General features: G+C 37.2%; 2 protein-coding genes across 4 annotated transcripts; one reads left to right on the top strand and one right to left on the bottom strand.

Annotated features, from left to right (window-relative positions):
- Positions 1 to 4,142: 4,142 nt before the first annotated feature.
- LOC103982169 (probable galacturonosyltransferase 13) lies at positions 4,143 to 10,887 on the top strand. 2 transcript variants are annotated; one of them, XM_009399004.3, is made up of 7 exons: positions 4,143 to 4,739; positions 6,474 to 6,532; positions 6,640 to 6,795; positions 7,529 to 7,850; positions 7,959 to 8,116; positions 9,189 to 9,491; positions 9,995 to 10,887. In XM_009399004.3, exons 1-7 carry the CDS (start codon positions 4,529 to 4,531, stop codon positions 10,280 to 10,282), a joined length of 1,497 nt encoding a protein of 498 aa, XP_009397279.2. In that variant the 5' UTR covers positions 4,143 to 4,528; the 3' UTR covers positions 10,283 to 10,887. The 2 variants fall into 2 exon arrangements, with proteins under 2 accessions (XP_009397279.2, XP_009397278.2); XM_009399003.3 differs by having other exon boundaries at positions 7,529 to 8,116.
- A 409-nt stretch (positions 10,888 to 11,296) lies between these two features.
- Positions 11,297 to 16,686, bottom strand: LOC135635083 (heparanase-like protein 2). 2 transcript variants are annotated; one of them, XM_065145931.1, is made up of 10 exons: positions 16,531 to 16,686; positions 15,579 to 15,827; positions 15,439 to 15,475; positions 15,070 to 15,253; positions 14,243 to 14,391; positions 13,930 to 14,163; positions 12,925 to 13,114; positions 12,720 to 12,845; positions 12,522 to 12,621; positions 11,297 to 11,842 (listed from the first exon to the last, which is right to left on the bottom strand). In XM_065145931.1, exons 2-10 carry the CDS (start codon positions 15,783 to 15,785, stop codon positions 11,453 to 11,455), a joined length of 1,617 nt encoding a protein of 538 aa, XP_065002003.1. In that variant the 5' UTR covers positions 15,786 to 15,827; positions 16,531 to 16,686; the 3' UTR covers positions 11,297 to 11,452. The 2 variants fall into 2 exon arrangements, with proteins under 2 accessions (XP_065002003.1, XP_065002004.1); XM_065145932.1 differs by lacking the exon at positions 16,531 to 16,686 and adding an exon at positions 16,248 to 16,264.
- Between the last annotated feature and the right edge of the window lie 1,253 nt (positions 16,687 to 17,939).

Here is a 17,939-nt window from a genome sequence, read left to right on the forward strand (position 1 = left end):
ATTTTTATGTATTTATATTTTTATTTACTCGATTATAATATTTTTTTAAAAAAATATTTATAATATTTTTATTGTGATTTTAAATACACTATAAACACTATCGAAAAACATTATAAGTGACATCTATTTGGTTGGTTGTTATTTCTCGTGTGTTATTATGATGTCATATTTTTAAATTAATAATTAGTTTATTTGAATCATTTATCATGTTTTTAGTAGGTTTTATATTTTTTAATATACTGACTAAGATATTATAACAAGTTATTTTTTATTTAGATGATGTTATTTTTTAAACTATTATAAATATCTATCTGAATTACAGTATAACATATTAAATAATTTCTAGTGTATTTTGATTCTATCTAATTTATTTATAGTGTTTTCAAGTAAATTTTAAAGTATTTTAAATGCGATGATCAAAACATCATATCACACCAAAAACATACTACTACAACAAGCAAATAAAAAATAAAAAATAATTTAAATATTTTTAAATTAGGGATATTATTTGGGGAAAAAAAAATAAAATGAGAGTATTGATTAAGAAAGATCTAAATTATTAATATTTTTAAAAAAATCACCCATGTTGGCTTGTCCATGTTGGCTTAAGTTCACCTGTGGTGAGCATAGAAGACCGGGAAAAGCATTCATTAATTAACGTATTGGGATTGCTAATCTTTAAATGAAGTGTTAAAAGCTACATTATCCTTTTGTTTTTGGCTTCTATCGTCCGGTCCATGTTGGCCTAAGTTCACCTGCGGTGAGCATAGAAGACTAGGAGAAGCATTCATTAACGTATTGGGATCGCTAATCTTCAAGACAAGTGTTAAAAGCTACCTTATCTTTTTTGGCTCGTAATCGCTTCACATCAGTTTAGCAGTGGGGAGCGAAGTCACAGCGAGTATGATGAGCCCAAAGGAAACAGACACTTTTATTTTGTTCGATTGTCTACGTTGTTAACAGCAAGCGAAGAGGAACATACCACATTCATGTTTTTTTTTTTCTCTTATTTTTTTAATTAAAAATATTATAATAATATAAGCTCTATATATATATATATATATATAGCAGTAAGATTGATAAGGGGTTTATTGGACGCTTTACAGGTGAGGAGGTCAGTGATATTTTTCTAGTGCAAGTCGTCGTTTCCCGTGGCAGGAGAGCCCACCACGCGTTCGTCCAAATGACTCCGAACAGAGGTGTTTGCGTGCCAAGTTTGCTAACGCTCTCCTCACCGTCCATATTTCCCGCCCTGCTAAAAAGGTGGCTGAACGATGCGCAATTTATGTGAGCATATTCCTCTCGATCATCCATGCATCAGAAACTAATTTTGTTTTCACATATTTAACTTTATGAATCATAAAAGTTAACGTATTTATATCGATTAGTTTTAGTTAGATAATGATATATTATATAGCATTCTTATCTGCAATGTCAGTCAGTTGTAGCTTTTGCGGTTTTTTGGAGTGACTCAAGTCACGAGAGGAAGGTTGAGATCAGCCTCGGTCATTGGCATTGGATGACTGTGGGGAACTCAGATCACGCTCTTCATCATCTGAAGCACTGCAGCTTTGTTTTCGTTGTGTTAGTGATAGACACTGTTCTTTCCTACTCATTCGTTTATGAGATGCATGCAGCTCATGCTCTTTGCTTCATCGGATGGATGATGAAATCTTCTAATTGATTTTTTGAACGGTGCAATCTCGTTCAGGGAACTCACTCACTTGTATCCAGTAATAAATACGATGAAAGTGAAGCAAACACTTGACATTTATCTCATTCAGGGAGACACATTTAGGCACAAAAGATCTGCATCCATCAATCTGCCTGCCAATTGGTTTGGTGAGCACTCGAATACTGAACAAAGAGAGAGCAGCAGTGTGAAAGGTCAGTCAGTCAGTTCCACCATAGTAACTGGGATCCCTAGTGGAGAAGCTCAAAGGATGTGATGCCTCGAAATAAAAATACAGTGCCTTCCTTCATCTTATGATACTGTTCATTTGGTCCGGACCTGATGTGGATCTTGCAGAAGCTTGTAAATGTCACACAAACAACAAATAAGCTATGCTCTGGGATTTCAGATGCTTACGCTTGTGGAAGCTGATCACGAGCTCATTCACCATCTGACCACTTCATACAAGGCCATACCAATTGAGATGTGGTTTGTGGTTCCATCTTGAACAGGAAGAGCAAATTTAGGTTGTGGCTCTGAATCAGCATGGAACACACAGTATTTATTTCTACTGTCGCCAAGTACCTGTGCTCCTCTTGATTTCGAGTGCCTGCTGACAACATGAGAACAAAATTGCCTGAGGAAACCTGCCAAAGCCAAAATGTTTGCTGCAAAGAGGATGCAGTGTCCCAAGGACACATAGAAAAATCATGTAGTCAAACAGCAAGCTTAAAAGTATTTATTCAGCAGCATAATCACACGCACCCTTTTCCGAGCAAGCATGAGGTGGGCTGCAAGTCATTTTGGTTCCAACACAATATGGGATCTGGGGAGAGTCAAATATATGTAATCTTACATTTGATTATGAATCATTCATATAATAAAGGAGTAGATTTGTAATGATGTCAAGGTTTGCTAGCATGATTTTTCTTAAACTATTCTGGACATCCTGCTTGATCACAAATAGTTCAGCAATCGATGAGTAAAAGCAACAGGCCACCTGGTTGCAGCCTTCCCTTCGATCTCATTTATTCTATCTAGTGCTTGGTAGATATAGTCAGCAAAACAGCTAGTAGCATTCTTCCTCCAAGCTAGCATACCCTGAAACTGGCAGGCAAAAGCTTCCCTGTTATTTTGCTGCGAGGACACCAAAATCTGAAGCATAAAGGTTTTGAACATGCTCAGATTTGCTCTACAAACCAAAAGTCTCGGCAATCGATCCACTGATAAGCTTCAGAACAGCCAATGATAGTTTTGGTGCATGACTTTTCTGCATGATACATGCAACACATTTTGTGGCCCTGCTCCCAAAAGGAAAACACACCAGATCAGTAATTATCACAGGCTTTAGTTTTGATGTGGACAAAATAATGAAGTCTCTATCCTCCATCTTAGTCACTTTCTCATGATTTCCTTCTTCGATTTCACATATAATATTGCCACATCTCAAGCAATCGATGCAAAAAACCATTCATTTTCATTTTCAGGTCTTATTCCTTAAAAGTTAGGGATACATCATATATATAAATATATATATACAACATACTTTTTCCTCTCACTCACCAGTCATTGTTTAGTTGGGTTGGATGAAAGTGATCACACGGAGAGGAAAAGAAGAAGATTCAATGTACCAACAGCAATTAAATGAAGGAAAATGTGTGTTGTGGATCCCATGACACAAAAGTTAAATCATGCAAATGTGTAAGACTCTCATTAATTGTAACAGGACATTGAAAAGGACTAAAGAAGAAAAAGGATCAGACTTCCTCAAGTACCAAAGTTTTACTTTACTGCCTGCAGTCGTCGTTTGACTACAGTGGTCTGTTCTGATCAATGAACAACCAACCTTTTTGTGTTTAAGCAGAGAATATTCTTTTTCATTTGGAATCAAAATGAACTTTTCCTTTTTATAGGTATTTTTCTTTGTTGTTTCCCTGCTTTAAATTAAAAGAAAAAAAAAACAATCACTAACATGTTCACTACTATTGATTATTCCTTGATCTTCTCTAACATCTTTAAATCTAAAAAGTAAATTTGGATTATTTTCCCAACCATTTATTTAAGAGTGAAAATAATTATAATATAAGACATAGTTCTATCATCATTTTCCATCAAAGTGAAAGAGCCGTCTTCACCTGCTTCGATCGTTACATCCAAGAATTGAGGTAACAATCAATTACCTCAGCTTATGGGATCGTTTCGACATTGGTTCCCAAATCCAAATTTCCTTTCCCTTTTATTGCCCTCAGGTCAAACTTCAATCGCCTTTAATTGCTCCACTTCACCTCTCCCACCCCCCCAATCTAACATTAGACACACTCTCCTTCCTTCCCTTTTTCTCATTTGTTTTCTCACCTCCCACTGTTTATTTATATTATATATATATATATATATATATATATATATATATTTAGTAAAAAGGAAACTAATTCTTGCAATAATTATAGCATCCAATTTCCTTCACCTCTGCCTTTGGCTTCCTCCCTCCATCCATCCATCCCTCGTGTTTTCCTCCGACACCAAAGATCTCAGATCTCAAAGCTCAATGTTTGCCCGCCGGTAGAGCTGGAATCGAGGGATCAAAGCATAGTGCGCGTCGGAAACCCAATGCCGGATCGTGAGAGGCTCGCAAGATCCGATTTTGTAGCTGCTGGTAGCGCGATCTCCGCTCCTGAATCCCTCGGTGATGCATTGGATTGCTGCTCCGGCGTTTTGGTAGCATGTTCTCTCGCGTAGGGCCGTTGGCGGGTCAGGATCTCGTGGTGCCGGCGCCGCCACGGCGACGGCGGCAACGGTGAGGGTCGGCGGCGGGCAGCACCGGGCGCCGGCACGGCCGCGGCGTCGGATACGACGACGATGCAGATTAGGTTCTCGCCTGGCATGAGAAGCATCACGATATCGAGCACCAATGGATTCCTCGACTTGATGAAGTTGAAGGACGCCGCCCGCCACATCTCCTACCGGACCCTCTTCCACACTGTCCTCGCCCTAGCCTTCCTCTTGCCCTTCGTTTTCATCCTCACCGCCGTCGTCACCCTCGAGAGCGTCAACAAGTGCTCCTCCTTCGGTAGGATGTTGGAACCCTTTCGCCTGTTTCTTGAATTTGTTGCAATTTGATGTCTTGGATGGGTTGCGTCGGTGCCGATGGATCTGATATAGCAATATCAAAAAAAAAAATCCTTTGCGGTTGAAATGCTAAAGATGTCATTCTCAAATGATTGTATATGCTGATTTTGTCGGTCCATTTTGGTTTATCTTGAATTTGATTGTTTGCTGTTCCGTCGTACATCTTTTCTGACGTCTTTACCTTTGTCGGTGGCTAGCAACTCGGTCATCCCAGTTCTTCACTTCGGCTTCAGAATTCAACATAAGTTTGGTTGTGGTTGTGCCACATGCTTCAACTTCTTAGGCTGAACATTGTTTATTGTATTGTAAATTTAAGGTGCTTAAATGAACTTAATGATTTTTTTCGTTTATTTTCGAGAGGGGTTACTTATCCTCAAAATTTCTAGTTGTGCAGTCGAGAAAGTGCCATATCTTTCCTTTTTCTTCATCTTTTTCTTCTTGTATGTATTTTGAATATTAGTAGTCAATAGGGTTAACCGTGGCATCGGAGTTTAGTGGTCAATAGGTTTGGCTGTGGCATCGGAGTTTAGTGGATCTTTATTTTTTTTTTTTTCTCTCTTCATAGATTTTTAATTTTTTTTTAGTGTTCGGTTTTACTGCATGATGCTGGTGGCTTGGCTGTATTTCCTGCCTTTTCCTTTTGGTCTTAAATAACTGTGTTAAGTAAAATACCTGGAAGTTCTTGTGTTATGTTCTTTTCATTTGTGTTATTGCTTTTGTTTCTGTTTGCTTATTCAGTGTCTTGTTGTTGATGTGTGCATGACCTTATATTTTCAAATATTTATGCTGTTTAAATCCTATATCATGATGCCCAATATTTATTATCCTCTCAGCAGACCCTTTCAAAGGCAACCGACTGCTGCATTTAGATTTCCATCAGTGTGTATAATGTTAATGTTGAAATCTCTTTCAGTTTTCATTTAAACATCTACCTTTCTTCCTTTGATTACCCATGAATTGTGCTGCTAATGCTTTCTGCATCTTCCTGTGTGATCTTTCCTTTGCTACCGCTTAGAAGCAGTTGTACACATGGAAAATAAGCTTGCTTGTTAGCTGTTTTGGTTGCTTCAGCTCATTCAATATTTTACTCCAACACATGGGTGTCTTCTCAGTCTATGCTTTGAGCTTATTTTTCTTTTTTCTATATTCTGCTGGTTTTTAAAGGTCTTCTTCATTCTCAGTTAATCCACCTGCCTTTATCTGCAGTTTCTTATTATACTTGGATTTATGATATTCACAACATGCACCACATGATGTTAATCATATTCATATGTAACTGCTTTATCGATATTTGTTCATCAAGATTAGTTGTTACAAGGTCTGCTTTTGTTTTTTCCCTTTCTTTAATATATGCTTAATTATTTAATGTCTGTATACTTGTATATGCTGATGCAATTAGCTTTTACATCCACGCTATGCTGATAGGAGTTTTTATGACCTGCTATCCGCAACATCAATAATATCTGGCTGCACTATTTTCTCACAAGTCTACCTCAAGCATGTTTTTGTAGAGAATGAATACAAATATTTATGAAGATTATGCAAAATATTTTACTAGGTCTACTTTCTGGCTTCTACATCTAATTTTGTTGAGCGTTATGACATAACTTGAATGCAATGTCTACTGCATCGGCTGATAACATTAGTTTCCTTGTTATTTTCTTATTTGTTTCAGATTGTCTCGGGAGGCGGCTAGGACCAGGGTTTCTTGGAAGGGGTGGTGATGATTCCATGGTAATGTTTTCTATTGTTTTCTTTTCTAGTCATGATGGATGGATAGTTTTCTCTTTCTCCTTGTTGAAGACATAATCTTAATCTGAACCGCTTCAACACAATCACAGAAGCTTGTTAAAGACTTATACAAGATACTTGATCAAGTAAACTCTGAGGAAATTCCAGTCGGCCTGAAGTTGCCAGAATCTTTCAGTGAGTTTCTTTCAGACATGAAGAACAATCAGTATGATGCGGACACTTTTGCTGTAAGATTGAAGGCAATGGTATGCCCATTTGTTAATCTTTTATGTCCTTATTTGGTACATTTCTCCTCAGAACAAGATTAAAGATGTTCAATAAAATGTTTTATGATTCATTGACTAAACATTGAAGTATTGTTCATTTAAAAAATCATCGTGATACTGTATTCTTCATACATGGATGTTATCTAGAGAACAATATAGAAGCTCGTCATTCTCTGCAGGATTCTTGGAACTGTCCTTCGAAAATTCCTTATTAATTTTGGTGTCTTTTTGTTTAATTTTTCTGTATGTGTTGGCACCAGTGTTAGCTCTTAGGGATCTCTTCATGGTTCACTTCAATTGGAATGTGCTACAATGACACTATTCTTTAAACCTTCAAGTCATTTGTGTAGCCATCTCAACTATTCACGTGGCATGTCTTAACCATTCATGTGAATATTCTTCACCAGATTCATAGCATCACTAGTGAAGAAATGAGATTCTTGAGAGTTATTGTTCAGTTAAATTTGGCTATACTTTAAGTTCAAGAAAAATGTAACTTTCTTCTGTTAAGAAAAGAAAAAAAATTAGATACGAGAAATCTGGTAACAATCTTAATCTGATTAAATATTCTTTGTTGGAATTTTTTATAGAAGAGGTGGCACTGCCAGTCATTCTTAGAATCCATACTTGCGGACACTAAACCATTTACATGCAGCTCATTAAGTTAATATACTTGGGGATGTTCTTTCTATGACTTGTTTGTTATATGCAGATGGAACATATGGATAGGGAGGTGAAAAGATCAAGGCTAGCAGAACAACTGCACAAACATTTTGCAGCAACTGCTGTTCCTAAAGGCATACATTGTCTCTCATTGCGCTTGACTGATGAATATTCATCCAATGCACAAGCTCGTAAACAGTTGCCACCACCAGAGTTGCTACCTTTACTCTCTGATAACTCTTATCACCATTTTGTTGTTGCCACTGATAACATTCTTGCAGCCTCTGTTGTGGTCACCTCAGTTGTACGATCTTCGTTACAGCCTGAGAGGGTTGTCTTCCATGTCATAACTGATAAAAAGACTTATCCGGGTATGCATTCATGGTTTGCCTTAAATTCTCTTTCCCCTGCTGTGATTGAGGTGAAAGGTGTTCACCAATTTGACTGGTTAACAAGAGAAAATGTGCCTGTTCTCGAAGCTATTGAAAGTCACCATGGTGTTAGAAATCACTATCATGGAGATTATATCTTGGGCACCAATGTTGGTGACAATCCAAGGGCTTTCGCTTCTAAACTGCAAGCAAGGAGTCCAAAATACATTTCTCTGCTCAACCATCTGCGCATATACCTGCCCGAGGTAAATTAGTCGGTGTACTTTTGAGATCCTTTTGCTTGATGACACTTTTTGCTAATGTAGTACTAGAGGCAATGATTCCAAAGAACCAATATAACAAAAGTATGCTTGTTTGGATGGTTATTATATCTTCAGCCTACAGCATGCTAAATTCTATTTAAGTGATTGGAGAGAAAATTGAGGAACTTAAAATGAACTGGTTTTGGGTTTTAGTTGATAAGATGCTTAGATTAGAAAGAAGTGGAAGATCCAATATGTGGCTAGAAGAATATAATCTAGCATGTTGAGAAAGAAGATTGCTATGAATTTTAAAGTAAGAATTATAAGAAGGCAGATATGTGAAGGTAAATCAACAGAATGTGTTGTCAACTTTAATTTACACATCCACCTTTCTAATTAGTGGTTCAAAAACATAATTATTCCCGCAACAAAATTATAAGATAGATACATCTTAAACATAAACGTTTCTTTTAAGTCAATAAATGAAGTAGTGATGCTTTAATCTTTCCATGTCTTTGACATATTTCAAGAGCATATCTACTATCTACACTTGCATATTACGGACCAGTATGGTTATCAGCGTAGGATAGTTAGTGAACCATCAACATCAACATAAAGGTTCTAAACATCCAATAGAGGTAAGATGCAATGAGAATTTGGTTATAAAACTTTGATGTGAATATTTCCATGAAATTTTCATATATATTTGTAGTATTTTTGTGAATGATTGTTATGCTTCTTATAAATTACTGATTTAATCATCGTAAATGATCCAAGACAAAACATCTATAGTGATTTAATTATCAGCAATCAATAGAAAACATGTGATTACTATTTGCCATTTCCATACCAATATCATATGCTCCTTATCCAACATTACTATGTCAGCATGTCTGTAATGTATATATCTGTGTTTGCTCTTCATAGATGCCCATATGAAGAAGCCATAATAAAATTATGGCTTTCTATTACATGTTACAATCTGTTTTGGTGTATATAACAGGTCTATTTGTTGACAAACCAAGTAATTTTTCTAAAAATGATGATAACATACTCTTCCTAACATTTTAAACAGCTCTTTCCAAACCTCAACAAGGTTCTATTTCTCGATGATGATGTTGTTGTTCAACGTGACTTGTCACTGTTGTGGGAGATTGATTTTTCTGGAAAAGTAAATGGCGCTGTAGAAACATGCAAAGGTGAAGATACCTGGGTGATGGCTAAGCGCTTCAGGACATATTTTAATTTCTCACATCCCCTCATAGCCAATAAATTGGACCCTGACGAGTGTGCATGGGCATTTGGGATGAATATGTTTGACTTAAATGCCTGGAGGAAGACAAACATTAGGGAAACATATCACTACTGGGTGAAGGAGGTAAAGTTTCAACCATTTGTCATATCATTGTTCAGTTTATTCTGTTGTAACTTCTCTTTCTGCAAAGAACCATAATGATCTTTATGTTCTTTTTATTTTCAACGAACTCCAAGTTGCTGATGAGCTAAGTTCATTGAGCTACAATTTGGTGGTAACAGTTTAATCTTTCTAAATAGCCAGTTAAATCATATGAACGAATTTTCTCCTATACTTTACCCAAACATCTTTTGTTCTTCTGAATTTCCTATGAAATTAAGGTCCATGTTTAAGCCAAATGCGACCAGAATAATTATCTTCTGATAAATATTCAGTTTGTTAATTATTCAGAACTTGTATTGGCTACACAAATTTCAAGCCTATTTTTTCTTCTAACCTGCAGATGTGAGAAAGAAATATAAATGATCAAATGTGTAAGCTGATTACCTCAACATCATAAGTTGATGTTGTAACTGTACACCTCTGCTAATTATTATCCTTTCTTTTCATTTTCATTTTGATTGCAGAATTTGAAGTCAAACCTGAAGCTGTGGAAGCTTGGAACGTTGCCACCAGCCCTCATAGCATTCAGAGGTTATGTGTATCCTATAGACCCATCATGGCACATGCTAGGTTTGGGCTATCAGGAATTGACGGACCTCGACACTGTTAGGAAGGCTGCTGTTATCCACTACAACGGCCAATGCAAACCATGGCTGGAGATTGGATATAAGCACCTCCAGCCATTTTGGACAAAGCATGTAAACTATTCCAACAACTTCGTAAGCAATTGTCATATCTTGGAGCCACAATGATCACCAGAAAACTGGACAGCGTAAACATTTAGCAGGAAAGTAGTATTATAGATACAGTGATGGCTCGGTTTTCACTCAAGATACGAGTGAAGTTACCGAGTACATTAAGAATTCAGTTATTATAGCCGAGCAGCTAAATGGTTGGCCTCCTCGTAGACCTATCCAGTTAGATGGCTGCACTTCTGGTGCCATGCATGATTCTATTCATTTTGTTAGATAGCAATCAGCATTTGCCTATTAAAGGTTGTTCTTCCAAGTGTTCTGGAGGGTTTATTACCCTGTTCTGGAACAAATGATGTTCTTCATATTGCTGCTAATGGAGCATCAGATCACACTGACCGGTCCATACTGAAGCCAGGATTGGATTGTCTCGAGAGGCATGCCGATTATCTTTTCTTCTTTTACTTTCAAGTTTATTGATTAATTTCACTTTTAACATTTTTCTGTTCTTTATTCGTCCTCTAAATTCGGAGGTCATGGATATAACCGTAACGGAAGCCCCTTTTGAATATTAGGGAACTCTAGGATATTTGTCTTGATTCATAAGATATTGAAATGTGCAGTTAATTCTTTGCTTACAGTGCTTTTGTTATGTTGCCCTCTCACCATGTTGTCAATTGTCTCTCACTATGTGATCAATTGTTCTGTTTCAGTGTTTCTTCTCCAATGCAATTTGATCCCAGTTGCCAATATTATGTTGATATGTTGCACCAAATATTAATTCCTGCTTGGATCATTTTTCTACAAATTCTTTTGTCAAAGCAGATGACTTGGTGCTTCCTAAGGGATTCCTACTTTAATTAGAAGCTGACAGATCAATATTCTTAGGGACTCAACAGGCTGCTGTCATGTGCTAAAGACAAGTCACCTATCTAAATCAATTGAAAAGGCACACCATTCATGTAAAATGACAACTACACTTGGTGTTCTGCATCAAACTTCCATCAAAGAAAACATGGAATTAAAGTAGGACAACCTTCTCCAAGCCAATATGAAACATGGAATAGAGTCTCATGCTAAAACATCAATCACACATCTTATTTAGCTCTCCTGAAGAACTTACACAACTTATTTGATCCCATGGCCAAGCTGTTCTACAATATAAATTTGGTGCAATAAATCATCCATCATTTACAACAGCAGGATGCACCATTACCTTGTGCATCCTCTTCAGCTGCAAGCTTGAGCTTCAAAGTTGGGGAGTACTACAAATGCTATAGACAAGGGAGCAACATGCAAAGGGGAGCTTGCTGGAACATACACAGGATTCAGAGGTGGAATCTTGCCATCCTCAGTAAGCTCCAACGGTATTCCATTCAACAGCACTGTTTGGCTTAGATGGTCGCGGCCCTTCCCGGTCAGATGATACTCCTCTCTGCTTTCAGATTCAGATGATGCTTTTCTGCCCATCCAGGAGAGTACTCTCTTAAAGCTGTGGACGAAAGAATTGTCGGTTTGGATGTCTCCTCCCTCGGCAGGAATGGCATTGAGATTGTCTCGGACGGTCACACTGAACTTGGTGGATTTGCTTAGGTTGATCAAGAGTAGAGTGACGCCTGCCTGTATGTATTGTGAAGCACATTAGAAACAACCGAGTCTTTAGATCGGTATCGACTGACTCCAGGAGTGCATTACAAGGTTAAATAGTAAAGATTATCGTCACAATCAGACGGTTCTTCTTATCGATATCAAAATGAATAAATAAAATAAAATACAATCTTGAAAGACAGTTATCTACTAATGCAAAATCAGTGGTAGAACACAGGATAGAAATTTCCAAATGCTGCAATTCTTGAAAGAACAATCTTTTTATCCTCAAGTTGTATCGTATCAGAAGGCAACTGGTTCGGTTCCCACAAATTTCACCGAAACCTGACTATGTCTTCTCATCAGAACTCATCCCAAACCTGATTAAAGGGCATTCAAACTTCAATTAAGTGGATCATGTAGCCCCGGATATCTGAAATTGGGTAGCTGCTACGCACCACAAACCCAAACCCAAGCACGACTTGAAACATATTCCCCTATCTAAACTAAGGAAATCTGACTAAAGGGTCGGTTCGACTATCTATTCAAAAACCAAACTACTGTCATCGTTGGTATTGTAATGAAAGTAAAGTAGTTATTGAGTATATCTGCAGCAAGTTTAATGTAAGCTTAAGGTTTTTGAAAAACATCAGCTGCATAAATCCAGACAATATAGAAATCAATCAAGAATGGTGTCAATAGAATTCTGTACCTTTCCCTTCCTGCAATGACCGTATGCTCGCAAGTATGATGAGCCACTGATGTCGATGGAAAGAACTCCTTTCCCCATTAGCCGATGCCACAATAGTGCACTGGTAAGAAGACTCAAAGAGGATCAACTAGGTGACTTAAAATTTGCTCATGTTTCCAAGCATATGACTATAAGATAATTGGTGACTTGGATGCTTGCCTGTAGTAATCAGGATTTGGTGTGAGAGTGTGTGTGTCGAGGAGACCATAATTCCCTCCAATCAAGGTCTGTCTGCAATAGACCTTAGTGTTGTACTTTGATGCCATGCCCAGTTGATCCAAGTACCTATACTATGTCAAATAAGTTTTTTGTCTGCAATTTCACATGAAACCGGGGATGCAAGAAGAAAAAAAAAGTAAATTACCAGAAGCTGTCGAGAAATTTATTTGACACACGACGACTTCCACTGTTGTAAGCACCACCAGCTTCTCCAACCCAAGCGGATGACCATGGTCCATGTCTTTCTATTGTAAGTTGGAGATTTCTGAATGTATCTGTTATCCGACTTAAATATTGGGGATCCAGTATCTTACTCTCGATACGGTAATCATCACCTGCAGCAGTCAAGTTGATGTTTAATCATTTATAATGTCTCCCTGTCTATACAGAAATTCCTTTGGTCATAAACTGCCCAATATTACCACCAAGGGATTCTGAATTATTGACGCAAAGAATTTTTGGCATAACAATGATATCATTCAAGTTTCTAGTAGTCTTGTCTTCTTTAGAATTCCAAATGCCTTTCCTGTATACATGATTCTCCTGGAGGAGCAACACGTAAACAATAGTTGTGCAATTCTACTTCTTCTATATTGCTATACATGAAAAATTGGTCTTACAGATGGCCTTATTTGCTCCATCTGATACCACGATGATCCAATCAAAAGGAAACATTAAAACTTTTAGTTGGCAAGTGGATGGTTTTCCAATTGATCAGAGGATGATGTTGCGGGAATAAGTATAATAATCCCTTGACTACAGGACTTTCTTTTATAAGGACTCGACATTGCATACTGTCAGGTGATGATGAGTTCATAAGCATGAAGATTTCATTTTTAGCAGGAATTCCTATTCAAAATGGTAGAAGAAGAGAAGAGCATGATCAATACAAAGCTTAGATATCAAACAGAAGTCCAGTAAGAAGCTAAATGTCTTATTTCTGGTTTAATAATTGGGAATAGCAATTCCCAGATTTGATGTTTGTAATTTCACCTAATAAATACATGCCAAAGGTAATGTGGTAAGGGAAACAAAGACACAGATAAATCAGATCTTTCCCATTTTCTTCTCTCTTATGTGTCTTAAGTCATCAAAGAGAATTCTCCAATGGACAGCGTCTTCTACATTCTACGCAAATTTCTACACTCACCTGGGCCAAGATTATATATATGATGTGTCAAAGCATTGACGACACCCCGACCTGAAGCTTGTAATAGCTGAGTATACCATTTTTGATCAAAGAATCCTCCAGGGGCAACTAGCAACGGTCGCATGCGTGAATTTTTATATAACTCCTTAAGAAGAGTTTGAAGGCCAATCAGATCTTTTGCATACTGTTCGGCGCTAACCCTTGCACTAACACCGCTTCCGCTCAATTCATTTCCTGATGCATCAAACAGGACACATTTAGGTTTTGGTAGAATGGATTTTCTTGCAGAAAAGAGTGTGTAGAAAAGACATACCGAATTCCCATGAATCAACCGGATATCCTCTTGAAATTGTGTACTTAATGAAATCACGAGCATTTGTGGAGTTCCAGTTACCGACCCACATACCATTGTGTACAGGGTGCCTCCCATTTAGTGCATTCAGACCAAATGTGATTATCGCCCTGCAAACACAAAATCACATAACTATGATCATTTTATATTTTTGATAACAAGAAAAATACAGACATTTAAGTGATATGATGCACGATACAGAATGTTATAATTACGAAAGTACATATTAGAACTCAAATGTTATTTCCTAACATCAGGAATTACTTAGAAAGTTTATCAAAATGCAGTCATGGAATAAAGCAATTAATACAGAGAAAAAATGCTTATGTGGTTAGCCTTTTTGGGTAGAGTACTTTGTCGAGTCTGCTTCATGCTTTATGCATCTGGCAATTAATCGATCCAGGAATAAGCTAATATCTTTATGTAATTGACTACCATTCCAAATTTATGCTCATCACAGTAGCAATAAACTTATTTAACCCAACACGTCATAAAAGCATCTAATTTGAATACACGAAGCATGAAATGCAGATAATTAAACTAGATCTTGGAGCTGATATCTTCCTGATCAACTCATGTATGAAAAGAAAATCCATACATTTCAACGGTGATTGCTTAAACAGATAAAAATGATGTAGTTGAAACAGATAAATTTGTGATCAGGCTTTTGATCGATGTCCAGATAATTTCAGATCGAGGTTTTGTTCAATGTCAACTCTGATCCATCTCAATTTAGCATGGCGAAAATGACAGCTAGAAGAAATAAAGAAACTTTGATGCAAACCTACCCCGTCCTCTGAAACAGAAGGTTTAGCTTGTCCCATCTTGACATGCTCAAACATCCTTCGGAGAAACCAAACAAACCACCGCTCATCTTGGAAAAAGGAAGACAGGGATGTCCCAATGTCGGCACACCATACACTACTTGGTCTTGCAAAGAGCCTCCAATTCTTATCCGCAAATGTTCAAAAGCTGAAATTTTACAAACAAAAACATAAAATGACATGCATACTTTCTCAAACAGATCTAGTGGTAGTTCTTAGGGAACATCACATAAAAAAGAATGAGAAATTCCTAGCATAAAGGTGATGATTCAACTATGAGAATTAACATTTCTGACATGTTGAAGCTAAATGCTGAAACAAAGAAGTCGTTACCTTGAATGGCATTAGATAGGAATGGATGAGTTAAGTCCTGCATAAACCATGGAACCACAAATTGTTGTTACTATTTCCTGCAGAGTGCAAATAAGACGAGATATTCTGGACTAACTAGACGATACCGAAAAGAAATTTACCAGATTCAGAACTGACGACTGTCCCCATGGACATTGGTTATAGTTACACTTCTGAGGAGGCCACCAATCGAGAGTGGCACAAACAAAACTATCATCAGTCTCAGCAACTATATCAGATCCTTTGACTATGATTGTTACATATGGGGATTCCTCTGATAAAGTTCCACTGATGAAACAGAGGATAGAGAGCAGAAGCTGAAGAATCATTCCTGCCGATCCAAAGTTTTGATGCTCCGATTAAAGAAGAAGCTGAAGAGCACAAGAAAAAACGAAGAGCAGTTAAATCAACAAACACAAGAAAATATGAACTGTTGTTATGTTACTCTTTCCCAAGAAAAAGCGAGTAAACCCATACTACCTCGAATTCTTTGCTTCAAGATTAAGATAGACCACAAGAAATTATAGAGTATATCTGAAGTTACATGGGCTAATTAATCAGAGAAAGCATGGATACTTGAATGCTTGTCACCGAAGTCAATCTAAGAGCATCTAATTCCATCGCAACCCTTAAATTCAATGAACAATCAGCCAGGTGATGTTGTCACCTTAAAACATGTGTGAAATGTGAAAATCTAAACCTTCTCTCTCTCTCTCTCTCTCTCTCTCTCTCTCTCTTACACACACACACACACACACACACACATACAGAATCCGAATCTTGAATCTCACCATTATGTGAATGGAATCAAGATCTGACTTTAGGAAAGGCCAACATCTTAAAGATCGAATCCTGAGAGCAACCAAGATCAAAGATTGGACACAGTCATATGAAACGGCACAAGATAGACACAATAAAGTGGGCATTTTGTCGGAAATTTCGACCTCTACAAACAGAAGAGAAGAGCTTCGACTAATAAGCAACAACAGTATCGACCATCACAGATCCCAATCTTTCTAATCTTGGAAGATAAATCTAACAAAAGCTAATGCCAAGAGCTGCGAGTCGACTAACCGAAGCAATCGAAAGAAGGACCTCGCACCAAACCTGCGACGCAACCCAGCGCTTCAGCTGCTATCCTGATGGGAATCCTCGCATGTACAATAACAGCTTTTCTTATGCGAAAACTCGCAGCCTTTCCTCCTCTGATCCTTACTCTATCTCCGTCGGATCCCGACAAGATAAGTATGTCTCACTGCGGTAAAATGTGTGGGTGGATAGATCTTGCCAACTCGAATTAGATTCGGCTAATTTAGCAGTAGGTCCGAGGTATCTTTTTCCCATTGGTCCATTTAAGGCTGTCCCATTATGACATCATAAGATATTTTCGTACAATAATATATTAATCAATCCAAATATTTTAATAAAAATAATCAATATTATTCTTAATCTCTAAATAAACAGTGAGCAGAAAAGAGAAAAAAAAAAACCTTTCTGAATGTCTTAATATCGACAATAAAAAATAAATAGATATCAAGGAAAGATCATTAAAAAAAAAGCTTATTCTCTTAATATCGACAATAAGCTCTTATTAAACTGTGAGCAGAGAAACTATATATATATATATATATACATACTGAATATTTATAATATCTTGACCTCCAAAAAAAAGAAAAAAAGATTGATCTCAAGATGACAGAAAAAGGATCACAGAGGACAATATTTATTAGATTACTTGCATTTATTGGCCAAAGAGGAGAAGAGTTTGGAGAAGCCTGCAGTCACTTCAGTAGCAGAGAATAAATACATATATACACAGAGACTTTTCAGAATGTCTTGATTCACAACAAGAATAGATGCATCTCAAGACAAGAGATGTTAGAAGATCACTGGCATCTCATTAACAATCGACCAAGGAAAACAGATGGGCAGCTATGGAGTCATTTCAGTGAATCTTGATCTCCACAACATAAATTTTATGGATAGATTGACAATGTCATGACACCTTCATTTTATTAATGATATGGACAACTCTGCAGTCACTTTCAGTAGGTAGCAGGTAGCATCCAAAAAGGCATATATATTTTTTTCTTTTGGTAGATAAATGTACACTTGATTAAGGTTATTTTACCGAGGGAATTAAGTCCAACAAATTCTACCTAAGCTCTCATTCATAAACAGAAGATATGCATGCCATCCATCTCTTGGAGGAATTCCACTCTCCATTGACCCTTTTTTTTTACTGGAATAGATGTGACTCACAAAAGCAGAACATGAAAGACATGTCTGTTCCTCATCCTGAGTTTTTGCTTGCTTGACTTTTGTCTCCTGTGTGGATCTGTTCATGCATACATGCTCTTTTATGTCTCTAAACTTGGGTCTTCACTCCTGTATACTGACTGAAGACTGCCAACCACCATGATTAAATGCTCTAGATCCAATTATTAGGCACAAAGTCCCATTTAAACTGTCCTCACTCCTCT

Source organism: Musa acuminata, chromosome BXJ3-4 (genome assembly GCF_036884655.1).
Source record: "Musa acuminata AAA Group cultivar baxijiao chromosome BXJ3-4, Cavendish_Baxijiao_AAA, whole genome shotgun sequence".
In the NCBI taxonomy this organism is placed as follows: Eukaryota; Viridiplantae; Streptophyta; class Magnoliopsida; order Zingiberales; family Musaceae; genus Musa; species Musa acuminata.

Excerpts from the sequence above, each read along its gene's own strand:
- LOC135635083 (XM_065145931.1), bottom strand. The coding sequence starts at position 15,785 with ATGATTCTTCAGCTTCTGCTCTCTATCCTCTGTTTCATCAGTGGAACT. Across the intron at positions 15,254-15,438 it reads CCTATCTAATGCCATTCAAG|CTTTTGAACATTTGCGGATA; the intron begins GTAACGACTTCT and ends GTAAAATTTCAG. Across the intron at positions 12,846-12,924 it reads AAATTTCTCGACAGCTTCTG|GTACTTGGATCAACTGGGCA; the intron begins GTAATTTACTTT and ends GACATAGTATAG.
- LOC103982169 (XM_009399003.3), top strand. The coding sequence starts at position 4,529 with ATGCAGATTAGGTTCTCGCCTGGCATGAGAAGCATCACGATATCGAGC. Across the intron at positions 4,740-6,473 it reads CAACAAGTGCTCCTCCTTCG|ATTGTCTCGGGAGGCGGCTA; the intron begins GTAGGATGTTGG and ends TATTTGTTTCAG. Across the intron at positions 8,117-9,188 it reads TGCGCATATACCTGCCCGAG|CTCTTTCCAAACCTCAACAA; the intron begins GTAAATTAGTCG and ends CATTTTAAACAG.